The 13,253-nt window shown below is 42.1% G+C and overlaps 1 protein-coding gene across 6 annotated transcripts in view; it reads right to left on the bottom strand.

Moving 5' to 3' along the window:
• BIRC6 (baculoviral IAP repeat containing 6) overlaps nucleotides 1-7,739 on the bottom strand; it is a 230,976-nt gene extending 223,237 nt beyond the window's left edge. For 5 of the 6 annotated variants that reach the window (XR_009534377.1, XM_060117774.1, XM_060117775.1 and 2 more), the window contains exon 1: nucleotides 7,417-7,739. Coding sequence is in view for 5 of the 6 variants with exons in the window: in XM_060117774.1 (XP_059973757.1) it covers nucleotides 7,417-7,657 (241 nt within the window). In the remaining variant the exon portion in view is untranslated. The remainder of the gene's footprint in view (nucleotides 1-7,416) is intronic. The other variant, XM_060117777.1, reaches the window with a different exon arrangement.
• Nucleotides 7,740-13,253: the final 5,514 nt, after the last annotated feature.

Here is a 13,253-nt window from a genome sequence, read left to right as displayed (position 1 = left end):
CTGATCTCTTATACTGCCTCTCATTAATAAGTCTAACACTACTAAAACAAAGACTAGGATAAATTCTTTCCTAGAGCCAAGCCATCTTTGAGCATTGAATAGTTAGGAAAATGTGGGAGGTAAATGTAAAAATTTGGGTAGATATAGAGGATCTTGAAAACATAACAAAATATTTTTTAAGAATATTAATTCACTCTAATTAATTATAGAAAAATATTCTGCTAATAAAACACCAAATCTCTGACATAAGATAGGTCATTCTGTAGCATTACTAAAGTCAGTCAACTGAAACAGAGCCAAAGTACGTAGTCATAGCCCACAAAGATACTTGCCGAATTAAGTTTTTATAAGGAACTCAGATGTACCCAGAAGACAACTATCTTGAAGGGCTACTGAAATCCCAACTCTATACCGTGTTTATACCTGAAACTAGGAAGGCTTCATGCACCAAAATTAGTCAGGAAATAGCAAGTGATCTGTATCATTTACAATTTCCAAAACTGAGATCTACAGGAAGATGGTTGCATTTTACCCAAATTGATGCATGCCCAATTCAGAAGTAGTAAGAAAAATATTTTCCACCTCTAAACAGGTGATAAATGAGTGTCATCCATAAAATTCATTTCGTGAGGACTATGCAAGCTAACCTAATTAGTTTTCTATATTCCAAGACTTCTTGGAACAGGTATCTCTGAGTTCTAAGTCTGAACAAGAAGCCGTTATACCAGATAATCAATCAATCAATTAAAATTCACCCAATCTGAACTTCACTGCAACTGGAGTAGAGTACAACCTTTTTTCTCATTGATAACCACTGTACAAACTTCTCAAGTCAAATCAAAGTCAGCGTCTTAGGGACTTCCCTGGTGGTCCAGTGGTAAAGATTCCGCCTTACAATGCAGGGGATGCGGGTTCGATCCCTAGTCAGGGAACTAAGATCCCACATGCTACGGGGCAACCAAGCCCAAGCGCCACTACTACTGAGCTCACGTGCCTCAACTAGAGCCCACGCGCTCTGTACCCCGCGCACCACAACTAGAGAGACCATGCACCCTGGAGCCTGCACGCCACAACAAGAGAAAACCCACACGCCACAACTAGAGGGAAGCCTGCACACCACAATGAAGAGCCCAAGCGCCGCCATGAAAGATCCCGCATGCCACAACTAAGACCCGGCACAGCCAAAAACTAAATGTCTCAGAAAAGGAAAAGGGGAGATATTCATTTAAAAAATATATAAAACTAGAATGATTGTCTAAAAACACTGAGCAACTCTGGAGTTTCCTCTTCTTCACTATGACAGAGATCTGTAACCCACTTCAGAAGCTGAAGAAACGTGACTTACTCTTACACATATACTACAATATTCATTGATTAATACCCATATATATCTTCATTTACTTATGTACATATATTGCATGAACAATCTGCTGGGTTGGCCAAAAAGTTCATTTGGGCTTTTTCTGTGGAAAAAACCCAAATAAACTTTTTGGCCAAATATGTGTGTCTGTGTGTGTGTGTGTGTATGTGTATACACACACACACAGAACTAGTAATACAACAGTCTTGACTTCATTCTGACATTTAGCCACACCAACACAATGAAAGATATTTATCCAAATATAGATCATATTTGTTACCAACATTTTTATTTCCATCTACATTTTAATGAAATCTATCCTCTGTAATATAAACACTAAGTCAGTGAACAATTTTTAAAGTAACAGTAAGGGGCACGGCAATACTAAGCACCCTGTGGCTTAAGAGAATTAGTATTCACTGTGTATCTACTTAGACATATGCCTAGTAGTGTTAGGCACTTTAAAAATGTTTACCTCTTAAATCTTCACAACCATCCTATTAAATATTAATCATAACTTTAAAATGAGGAGGAAGCTGGGGTTCAGGAAGTTTAGGTAGTGAGCTAAAATTCAAAATTCAAGACTACTTAAAACATAAAGCCCATTCTCTCTCCACATGTCCTCAGAAAAGCTTGCTTAAAAATATGTATATAGGGCTTCCCTGGTGGCGCAGTGGTTGAGAGTCCGCCTGCCGATGCAGGGGACACGGGTTCGTGCCCGGGTCCGGGAAAATCCCACATGCCGCGGAGCGGCTGGGCCCGTAGGCCATGGCTGCTGGGCCTGTGCGTCCGGAGCCTGTGCTCTGCAATGGGAGAGGCCACAACAGTGAGAGGCCCGCGTACCACAAAAAAAAAAAAAAAAAATGTATATATACACAAAAAGAAAAAGAAAAAAAATATATGTATATATATTATACATATATATAATGTACTACACATTTAGTGGAGAAGGGGCTCTATTTCAGGAAGCAAGAGAAAACACCACCACCAGTAATTAAATAAATAAGAAAATACTAAACAAATTAACAATACCTTACTCTTACACTGAAGCAAAAACTAGATGGATTCTACAAGATGGTGAAAAGTGGTAAATCACAAAAAATTCCTAAGAAGTTCAAATGTGGTGTTAAGTTCAAAAAACTTAACAATATCAAAATGGTTTAAGTAAAAAAAAGAGATTTACAAATAAATAAAAAACATGTTTTGAACAGTAAATACACTATTCTAAGCACTTTACATGTAACACTTAATCCTCACAATTAATACAGTCATCACCCCCTTTTTGCAAATGGGGAAACTGGAAAAGAAATGCTAAGTAATTCAAAGTTGCACAGTTCAGGGAGGAAAAAAAAACAAAACAGAAACTAGGATCTTAACTCAAAACTTTGCTCCTTCCTATTATGCTAAATGGCATTAATAAACAACAGTTAAAGAGAGGGACATATCTAGTAATATAAACAATATGGTCAAGTGGTGTACGCAGAGCTATTTTGATTTTTAAAACCCAAAGTCCACAAAGAAGCATATGAAAACGTGTTCAACATCATATGTCATTAGGGAATTACAAATTAAAACAATGAGATATTACACACATATTAGAATGGCAACAATCCAAAACACTAACAACGTCAAATGCTGATGAGGGATGTGAAGCAACAGGAACCTTCATTCATTGCTGCTGGGAATGCAAAATGGTACAGCTACTTTAGAAGACAATTTGGCAGTTTCTTACAAAACTAAACATATTCCTGGGACTTCCCTGTTGGTACAGTGGTTATGACTCTGCACTTCCAATACAGGGGGCACAGGTCAGGAAACTAAGATCTCACATGCCGCGCGGTACAGCCAAAAAATTTTTTTAAAAAAGAAAGAAAACAAATTAAACATATTCCTGCCATAAGATCCAGCAATCATGCTACTTGGTATTTACCCAAATGAACTGAAAACTTATGTCCACACAAAAACCTAGACATAGATATTTATAGCAGCTTTATTCATAACTGTTACAACCTGGAAGCAACCAAGATGTCCTTCAGTAGGTGAATGGATAAATAAACTGTGGTACATCCAGACAATGGAATATATTATTCCATGCTAAAAAGAAATAAGCTATCAAGCCACAGAAGGACATGAAAGAAACTTAAATGCATATTATTAAGGGAACGAAGCCATACTGAAAAGGTTACATACTGTATGCTTCCAACTATATGACATTCTAGAAAAGGCAAAATTATGGAGACAGTGAAATATCAGTAGTTGCCAGGGAGCAGAAGGGAGAGAGAGTGAATAGGCAGAGTAAGAGGATTTCAACGAAACTATATTCTACAATACGTCATATACAGTCAGAACCCATAGAATGTGCAGTACCAAGGGTGAACCCTAACATAAACTATGGACTTTGGGTGATAATGATGTGTTAATGCAGGTTCACTGATTGTAACAAACATACCAATGTGTGTCAGATATTCGTGGGGGGGGTGGTAAATAGAGGAGCTCTGTACTTTCTGCTCAATTTTACTGTGAAACTAAAACAGCTGTAAAAAAAAAATAGTTTATTTAAGAAAGAAAAAACAAAAATCACCAAAGCCAAAGAAAGTGTGTTTACTTAGCAGTTGATATGTAAAGAAGCATCCATTTAACATACTCATTCGTATACATATACCAAATGAAAAATATTTATTAATATATTGTACTAGGCATCCTGGGGAGGGGATATAAACAAGTAGACAAGGCTCCTTGTGACAAGGAGTTTGAAATATAGTTAAACAGACATCATGTACTCACAAAAAAACTAAATAAAATGGAATTTAAATAGTTCAAGACAGAAAACATACCACAAAGAGTTAAGTTGCCAAATTACTAAAATAGGAATTAATAGAACAATATGTGCTTAGGGGTTCAGTGGATCACTTCAGGCTAAAAGAATCAGGAAGTCAAAGATATGCTCTAGGTCTCGAAAAATGGGTAAGATTTGTCTAATTTTCTGGAGGGAATTGGTGAATTCCAAGAAACAGTAAAACTACTGGAGTTGGGAAAGAAAATTAAATGAACCAGTTTCACAAAACAAAATAGGGAGACAAGAGTAGAAAGACTGCTGGAGGCCAGATCATGGAGGTCACTGAATGCCAGGCCAAAGAATGAGCACAGAGACTCAGAAATCTTAACTCTAAAACACTAACAGGGGGCAAATACTTGCCTAACCTAAGTATATACTGATGACTCTTAATCTAAAGAAAATGCATTTATAAACATTTTTTGTGAGATACAGATAATTTAAACATATACAGTAGTCAACAACGGTGGTTTAAAATTCACCATCTTTGCCATCCAAGTGAATACATATACATACAAGTCCTACTCCCATTTTTCGATTTCCAATCAACACCAACAGGCTACCCATAACCCCATAAACTGAACCTATCCATAAGACTACTCTATCACCCAATAAAACTCTCTATCCCCTTAAACCACTTACATCACCACTCTATCCCCTTAAACAAAGATGTCTTTCCTCTGGGGTAGAAAAGAAGGTGGCTCACTGCCCATGAACTGGAAGGAGGGGTCATGTTAGGGCCATCATCACTACCGGCACCTTCTGCCCATTCTATTTATAGGACTGTCACCCTCTATTCATCATTAAAACCAAACCTACATATTCCAGGCAAAACATAAAATGCAGCATTCCTTCCCCAATCATCTGAAGAAATGACACACACAGGACCCTATACAACCTCTGGCCATTATTATTAATAAACTGCACTTCTCATATACGAAAACACTTCAGAATTTGTCCAGTGTTAATTTCAAACTTTTTTTGTAATTCTGTTGTTTTATTTGCCATAAACTCTTCTACATAATTTTAATCACATACTACTCAATTCTCAATGCATGGCCATCCACCATTGTATCCAATCCCACACTTTCTAATTAAATGTTCCAACATACCTCAACTAAGGTATCCCAAATCAGTGCTATAGTTTGTATCTACCTTTACACTTACATTATGTATCTAAAGCCCTCCCCTTAAGTAATCTACCATTAGTGACTGTTTTCTTCCCTTTCATGAACAGGCACATTCATATTTGTCCAATTTCCCCAATCATTTATAACTAACTCTGGCACATATAATCTTTCTGAAATACGGCTTCCAGATATAAAATCACCCTGTGAGAGCCCTCTTTCTACTGAAAACATTTTAAGACTTTTGTTAATATGGCTTTTTATAGAAATTCAAGTACATATACTATGTTAACACTTATTCAAAATTTAAAGTCATGAAAGACAGTAATAGATACCGTTTAAAGATAAAGGTATATACTAAAAAACATAAAGACACGTATAAGAATGATAAAACCAAATTAAGGATAATGCTCATGGGGGAGGGAGAGTTGAAGGAATGCAATCCAGGAGGGACACACAAGACTTCAACTCTATTTGTGATGTTTTATTTTTTTTTAACCAAGTCGAGAATACATGGTTGTCTGTCACAATTGTTCTTTATACCTTTTCATACGTGAAATATATTTAAGTGAGTTTAAGAGGAAAGAAATCCAGCTATTAATGGGAAGCACCCTCTCATACAGAGTGACAAGCTGTTATGTCCAAGTTGCAGTAAATGCTCATTGCTACATCTGGGACACCACTCCTGCGCTTTACCTAAGCCAAGAAGAGAAAAATAACAAGACTACAATACAAACTTTCCCTTAGACATATTTTAGATGTGTTCCAGGTTTATTTTCTATAGCTATACACAACCCATTTCTTTCACAACGCTCACAAAAACAAAAATTAAATCCTTTAACTTTGTATACCTAGAGTCCCATTTACTCTTAAGTGCCTCAGACAGTAAATCAGAATAACGACCTTTCCTTATTTGTCTCTGTTAAAATACAAGTGAATGGGTAAGACCACTTTACTACTTCCACTTGGCTAAATATGGACAGTCATACACATTACATCTCTGTGCATGAGTCTAACTCACTTGTATACTAACTTTTCAATATCAATTCGTAACATCTAAATTAAGCCACTCATCATTCAACCGCAAATGAAATGTCGTCTCAGCCAAACGAAACCTAGCCAGGGCAATTCCAAAACACTCCACCCCAGCCGACCGAGCGTTCACCTCATGCATACTCTAAGTCCCATCCCTGGACCAACGTTTACACCAGCCAGAACTGCTCTCCTCCAATGGTGAGCCTCACACGCGCCTCCGTATCCCAACTTTCAGCTCGCAGTGGTAAAACCAGCAGAGAGGGCCGGAAGTTTCACCTAGTTCGGAACCCAAAGGAATCTATAACTCATACACCGCAGGTGCCGAGTTTCTTGTCCCTGATGAGTAGAAGGTGGAAGCCCCGAGCTAGGGAACAAGGGCTAGTCTTCCATGGCGTCCTCCCGAGTTCTAAAGTCGTCGACGGAACAGTTCAGGCACCTGGCCCGCCTACTTCCCTCCCCGCCCCCACTCCAGACCCACCCCACCCCCAACCCGGGCGCGAAGCCTGCTGTACATCCCAGCACCTGCGGGTCCCAGGAACAGACACGGATCCACTTCTCTCCACAAGAGGGTAGGGCTTGGATGTCGCCTCGGACGCTCGCCTCTGGCCACCGGCCTCTCGCGTCGGGACCAACCCTGCGACCCTGTCGCTTTCTGATCTAACAGAAGGCAGTACCGACACCCTCTCCAGGACCTAGCAGGGAGCCTAGGCTTCTCCGGTGCTGAGCTCCTAGGCCTCCTCACCTCTCCCAAAGGACCAACCTACACCGGACGCTCAAAGCCCGAAAGGCAACTCCCACCACTCCCCGCCTCGCCCGTCTTTTCTTCCCAGCTGCCGCCGCTTAAAAAGCCAAGTCCTAAGGTCCTCCTCAATCAGCTTCCGGGCCTCCCTTCACAGCCAGGCCTGAGCCCCCAGTCCTGCCCTCCGCCACCCGCTCCAGTCACGCCGCTTCCCTCCTCCGGAGGCCGAGCCCCGGGGCTGGGCGGCTTCCTTCCCCGGCATCCCGGGGCCCGGCTCCTCCCGCGGCCGGCCCGGCCCCCGTCCGGCGTGCGGCACACTCACCGCTGAGCGCCGAGGCCTGCAGGGTGGCCCCCGAGGTGCCGTCGATGACTTTGATGGTCCCGCGACTGGTGACGGCCAGGATGGCGTTGAGCGCCGGGTGATAGGAGAGGCTGTGCAGCCCTTCGGCGTCGCAGCGCATGCAGCCGTCCCGCAGCACCAGCCACTCGGAGACCCCGGCCGCTCCCGCCCCCGCCGCCGAGGAGCAGCCCGGGCCCGAGGCCGCCGCAGCCGCAGCCGCCATCTTCCGGCCTGCGCTCAGCACAATCACACTGGAAGCGGCTCAGTGACAGTCCCGGGAGGTGCAGCACCACCCCCAGTCACCATCCGGGGCCAGGGGGCAAGCCGAGCGCGTTAGCCGGAAGTGAGGTCAGGCGCCGGCACGCACGCGGGACGTCGGCCGCGCGCCCGGAGGGGCCAAGCTCAGAGGGAGGCTGGCGAAGGAGGGGGAGAGGGAGATAGAGAGGCGGGACCCGGGGCGGGAGGGGGAGGTGGGCGGGCGGAGCATGCGCGGGAGGGCTATCGCGTGCCACGCGCCTCTGGTGTGGCCAGCTACGCGTCCGCAATGTCCCAGGTTTTTTTCGAGCCCGGGGAGTGGCCGCAGCCTGCGCCCCGCCCAGCTCCCGTGCTCCGGGCCGCGGCGGGGTGGGGTGGGTGGATGGAGAGTGGGGGCTTGGGACGTGTATTTCCGCTAGGCGAGGACCCCGGCCGGTGCGACCTGGACGAGACGCTTTGAGGCCCGTTGCTGCGGTTCCAGCTGCGCCCGGACTGTTTCCAGCAGCGCGGTGCAGCGGTTTGGCTCTGGCCCAAAGGAGACCTCAGGTCTGGGCCTCGGCTCAGCAGTCTGAAAAACGTCTAGTCTGGATTTGGAGAAACCGAGCGACTTCCCCAAGCCCACGAGTATTACATCGCCCCCCGTCCCATCCCCAAATCTTTCTGTTGAACAGAAGTGCCAGATACTAGGTGCTGGAAGCATATAGTTAAGCTTAGTTTCTTTATCCACATTCCAAACGCAAAACTTGTTAATCGGTGTGTATGGGTGTTTTGGGACTGCAGTTAAGTAAATTTACAAATCCTCCTCTGGAGCATAACAATACTTTTTTTTTTTACTTTTTATTTCAAAATAATTATTATTCACAGTTAGTTGCAAATATAGTACGGACTTCTGTGGTCTGTCACCCCAAAACCCGTAACCTCTATCTAACTGTGAGAAAAACATTGGACAAACCCAAACTGAAGGTCATTCTATAAAATACCTGACCAATACTCCTCAAAGATAGAGAGGTCCTACTTATCCAGAGTCCCCTAACAGTTACATAATTGTAGTACAATATCGAAAGCAGCGATTTGACGTACAATGTGTGTATAATTCTTTGTCATTTTATCACGTGTAGATTCATGCAGCACAATCAAGGACTATTCTGTGTGTTTGGGGAACATTGTATTATCCCGGAAAGCCTAATTTCCTCTTCCTTAAAACCTAATCAAAGTGCTACTGAGAGGCTTAAGAATCGTTTGTTAAATGTGTAGAATAGGATCTGACATATAGTAGGTGCTCAATAAAAGTTGTGAATGTTAATTACCTTCCCACATTCCTGCAGATGTCCTTCAGGAAATCTTCATGAATTATCCCAACTACATCGTAAACCTGTTTATTCATATGCAAAGTTGTATTTATATAAACTATATATTCATTCCATTTTAGAATGGCGAATATGCCATTTTTATCCGATGTTGGGAGGTAACATATAATAAACTGGGAAAAATACCCAAGTATTAAAGTCTAAATGAATATCTGATATTGAGTCACTGTGGCTTCATTTATCTGTGAACTTGGGCAAGTCACTTACACATTCTGAAAATGTTCCATCAAGAGTCAAATGGAGATGATCAAATTATTTCCCCTACCTTGGCTTGTTACGAGTCTTTGTGAAAGTACCGGTAAACTGTAAAAATTGAAACACTGGGAGGTTAAATGGCTTGTCCAAGGTCTCACAGCTTGTGAGGAGGAGTTATAATAGCATACTAGAGTTTGAACTCAGGCAGTTTGACTCCAAAACCCATACTCCAAACTTAAGCCTCCTGCTTAAAACTTCAGTGTCTTGAGGTAAATAAAGGAGTGCAAATGATCAAATCTAAATGTAACTGGAGGTATCCTTCCAAAACAGTTTTTTAAATCAGAGGATTGAAGCTGAAACTATAAAAACTGCCATTTCAAAGATTTTCTCTCTCAAGACCCATTTGGGCCAAACTTTTCCATTAATCTGAAAGGTTCCTCTGAATAGGCCTTTAATACAAATCAAGCCCCCCATCTTGTTGGTAGGGAAAACAAACTAGTAACCTGAACACTAAATTTAAACTTAGTGTACTTTAATGTGCTATATTGAAAAGAATAAAAGGCATAGTTTTTTCTGTTAGACTATGTTACATTTTTTCATTGGAACAAAAAGATATATATAATTCTTTCTGTGAATTTAGATTTCTTTCACCTATAAATTAGCTTTCTCCAAAGCTCATTACCCAGAAGATGTCCTGAAATACAACACTTCCATAATCAAAAAATTTTGAGAAAGAACTCCCTCTATATTTCTCCTCTTGGGAGATTTATCTTACATACTAGCATATCAATACTGTTTAACCTCCTTTTATCAACATTTCACAAACTCATATAACCATAGAACCCTGAAAAACCAGTGTTGCAAAGAGCAATCTTTAGTGTAAATTGCTGCTTGTTTTTGTGAGTGTGTATTTTTGTTTGAGCACTGGCTGAGACCTCCAGACTGCAGTGAAGTGTTTCAGGACCCAGGGTAAGATTCTTGGAACTGATCATGGAAATGAAATTAGGCAAAACTGGGTGAAGTTTAGCATCAGCTGTGTTGTCTTTCGGCTTGCGGGGTTGAGAGCAAATACTCCTGACATTGAAAATGTACTGATTTTCATTGGTATTCTATTTTGAAGCGGTGGCCTTTTGAGGGCCTTCAGCCCAACCATTTTGGGCATAGGTGGTGATCACCTAAAGGAAGTAGAAATTCTCACAGACAATCATTCTGGAAAGAGAAATTTGCTGGAATCAGATATGTGGACTCAAAAAACAGGCCTTATTGATACAGAAAAAGCATTTTTGTTTGTTTGTTTGTTTTTGCAGTACGCGGGCCTCTCACTGTTGTGGCCTCTTCTGTTGCGGAGCACAGGTTCCGGACGCGCAGGCTCAGCGACCATGGCTCACGGGCCCAGCTGCTCCGCGGCATGTGGGATCTTCCCGGACCGGGGCACGAACCCGTGTCCCCTGCATCGGCAGGCGGACTCTCAACCACTGCGCCACCAGGGAAGCCCCAGAAAAAGCATTTTGATAAAAATCCAACATCCTATTTGTAGTGAGGTGGATGAACCTAGAGACTGTCATACAGAGTGAAGGAAGTCAGAAAGAGAAAAACAAATACCGTATGCTAACACATATACAGGGAATCTAAAAAAAAAATGTTTCTGAAGAACCTAGGGGAAGGACAGGAATAAAGACGCAGACATAGAGAATGGACTTGAAGACACAGGGAGGGGGAAGGGTAAGCTGGCATGAAGTGAGAGAGTGGCATGGACATATATACACTACCAAATGTAAAATAGATACCTAGTGGGAAGCAGCCGCATAGCACAGGGAGATAAGCTTGGTGCTTTGTGTCCACCTAGAGGGGTGGGATAGGGAGGTTGGGAGGGAGACACAAGAGGGAGGAGATATGGGGATATATGTATATGTATAGCTGATTCACTTTGTTATACAGCAGAAACTAACACCATTGTAAAGCAATTATACTCCAATAAATATGTTTAAAAATCCAACATCCATTACAAGGAAAAAGAAAAGCCTTTCAGCAAACTAAAAATAGAGGGAAATTTCCCCAACTTGAAAAAAAAAAAGCATCCACAAAAAACCTACATACAGATAACACCGTATTTAACAGTAAAAGACTGACGACTGCTTTCCCTCTAAAATCAGGGACAAGTCAAAACATCCGCTCTCATCAGTCCTTTTTTTTTTACGATACGTGGGCCTCTCACTGTTGGGGCCTCTCCCGTTGCGGAGCACAAGCTCTGGATGCGCAGGCTCAGCGGCCATGGCTCACGGGCCTTGCCGTTCCGCGGCACGTGGGATCTTCCCAGACCGGGGCACGAACCCGTGTGCCCTGCATCGGCAGGAGGACTCCCAACCACTGCGCCACCAGGGAAGCCCTCATCAGTCCTTTTTAACACAGTACTGGAAGTTCTGGAACTTAATGGAAGTCACTGCAACAAGGCAAAAAAAAAAAAAAGAACTAAAAGGCATAGAAAGAGAGAGAGAGCAGAGTTTCTCACCCCCTCCTGCCCCTCTCTTTCCCTTGCGCAGTCACTGGTGATGGGGAACCAGCCTGTAGTAGGAGGAATAGAGGCGAGGTCTAAAAGAGACAAGCTTCCCCAGAACTGCAAGATGATGATTGGCAGAGGAGTAAGCAGGGGCTCTAGCTGAGTTGAGGCCTGTCTGGAGCCACATAGGAACAGAGAGAGAGGTAAAACTGATTCTGGAGCTTACAGAGCAAACACTATCCCTGAAGATTCCCTGGTAAGTACTAGAGAGAGTCTGAATGGATGCCTGAGGTCATGCCATAGGAGCTACAATTGGGGCACATTTATAACATACTCCAGTAAAACCCACAATACACACACACACACACACACACACACACACACTTAAGCTATATACAAAATTGCATAAAACAAATGCTTTATGCATTTGCATTTGCTTAATGCTTTGATATAGTAAGGGAATCTGAATTTAGGGAAGAAAAAAAAACTTTGATGACAATAAAGAAATTTTTAAACTAAAAAAAGAAAAAAAATTGGAAATCGACAGCCTAATGCCCAATTAACTTCTCTGCTGAAGTTTACAGGGAGATTTGCCTTGTCCCAAAGCAGAATACAATGAAGTTCTAATGATTTCTAATGGAAAGGCTAATCTCCTACAAATTCTTTCTATCTGGCCTGATACTGACAGCCAGTATATGTATCACTAAAATTCACTCTAAGGATAAAAAGCACAATGAGATACTACTTCACATTCATTAGTATGGCTACTATAAAAAACAAAACAAAACAAAAGAGAACAAAAAACAAAAAAACACAGAAAATAAGTGTTGGCAAGGATGTGTAGAAATTGAAACTTGTGCACTATTGGTGGGAATGTAAAAGGGTACAGCTGCTGTGGAAAATAGTATGGCTGTTCATCCAAAAATTACAAATAGAATTACAATATGATTCAGCAATTCCACTTTGGGGTACATACTGAAAAGAACTGAAAGCAGGATCTCAAAGACGTTTGTACATCCATGTTCATAGCAGTATTATTCCCAATAGCTAAAGTGCAGTAGGAACCCAAAGTTTCCATCAATGACAGAAGACTGATGACTGTATAAGCAAAATGTGAGACATATATCTATATCTATATATGGATATTATTCAGACTTAGAAAGCAAGGAAATTCTGAGTCATGCCACTACACAGATGAAACTTGAGGCCATGATGCTCAGTGAAATAAGGCAATCACATAAAGACAAATACTGTATGATTCCACTTACATGAGGTACTTAGTTAAATTCTTAGAGACAGAGAGTGGAATGGTGGTTGCAGGGGCTAAAGGGAGGAGGGAACGCGGAGCTGTTTAATGGGTACAGAGTTTTAGTCATGCTAGATGAAGAGCTCTGTGGATTAATGGTGGTGATGGTAGCACAATAATGTGAATGTACTTAATGCTGCTGAACTGTGAACTTAAAAATGATTAAGATGGTACCACTACATACCTATTAGAATGGCTA

This window comes from Mesoplodon densirostris, chromosome 14 (assembly GCF_025265405.1).
Source record: "Mesoplodon densirostris isolate mMesDen1 chromosome 14, mMesDen1 primary haplotype, whole genome shotgun sequence".
Taxonomy (NCBI): Eukaryota; Metazoa; Chordata; class Mammalia; order Artiodactyla; family Ziphiidae; genus Mesoplodon; species Mesoplodon densirostris.
This window is presented reverse-complemented; position numbering and strand designations above follow the sequence as displayed.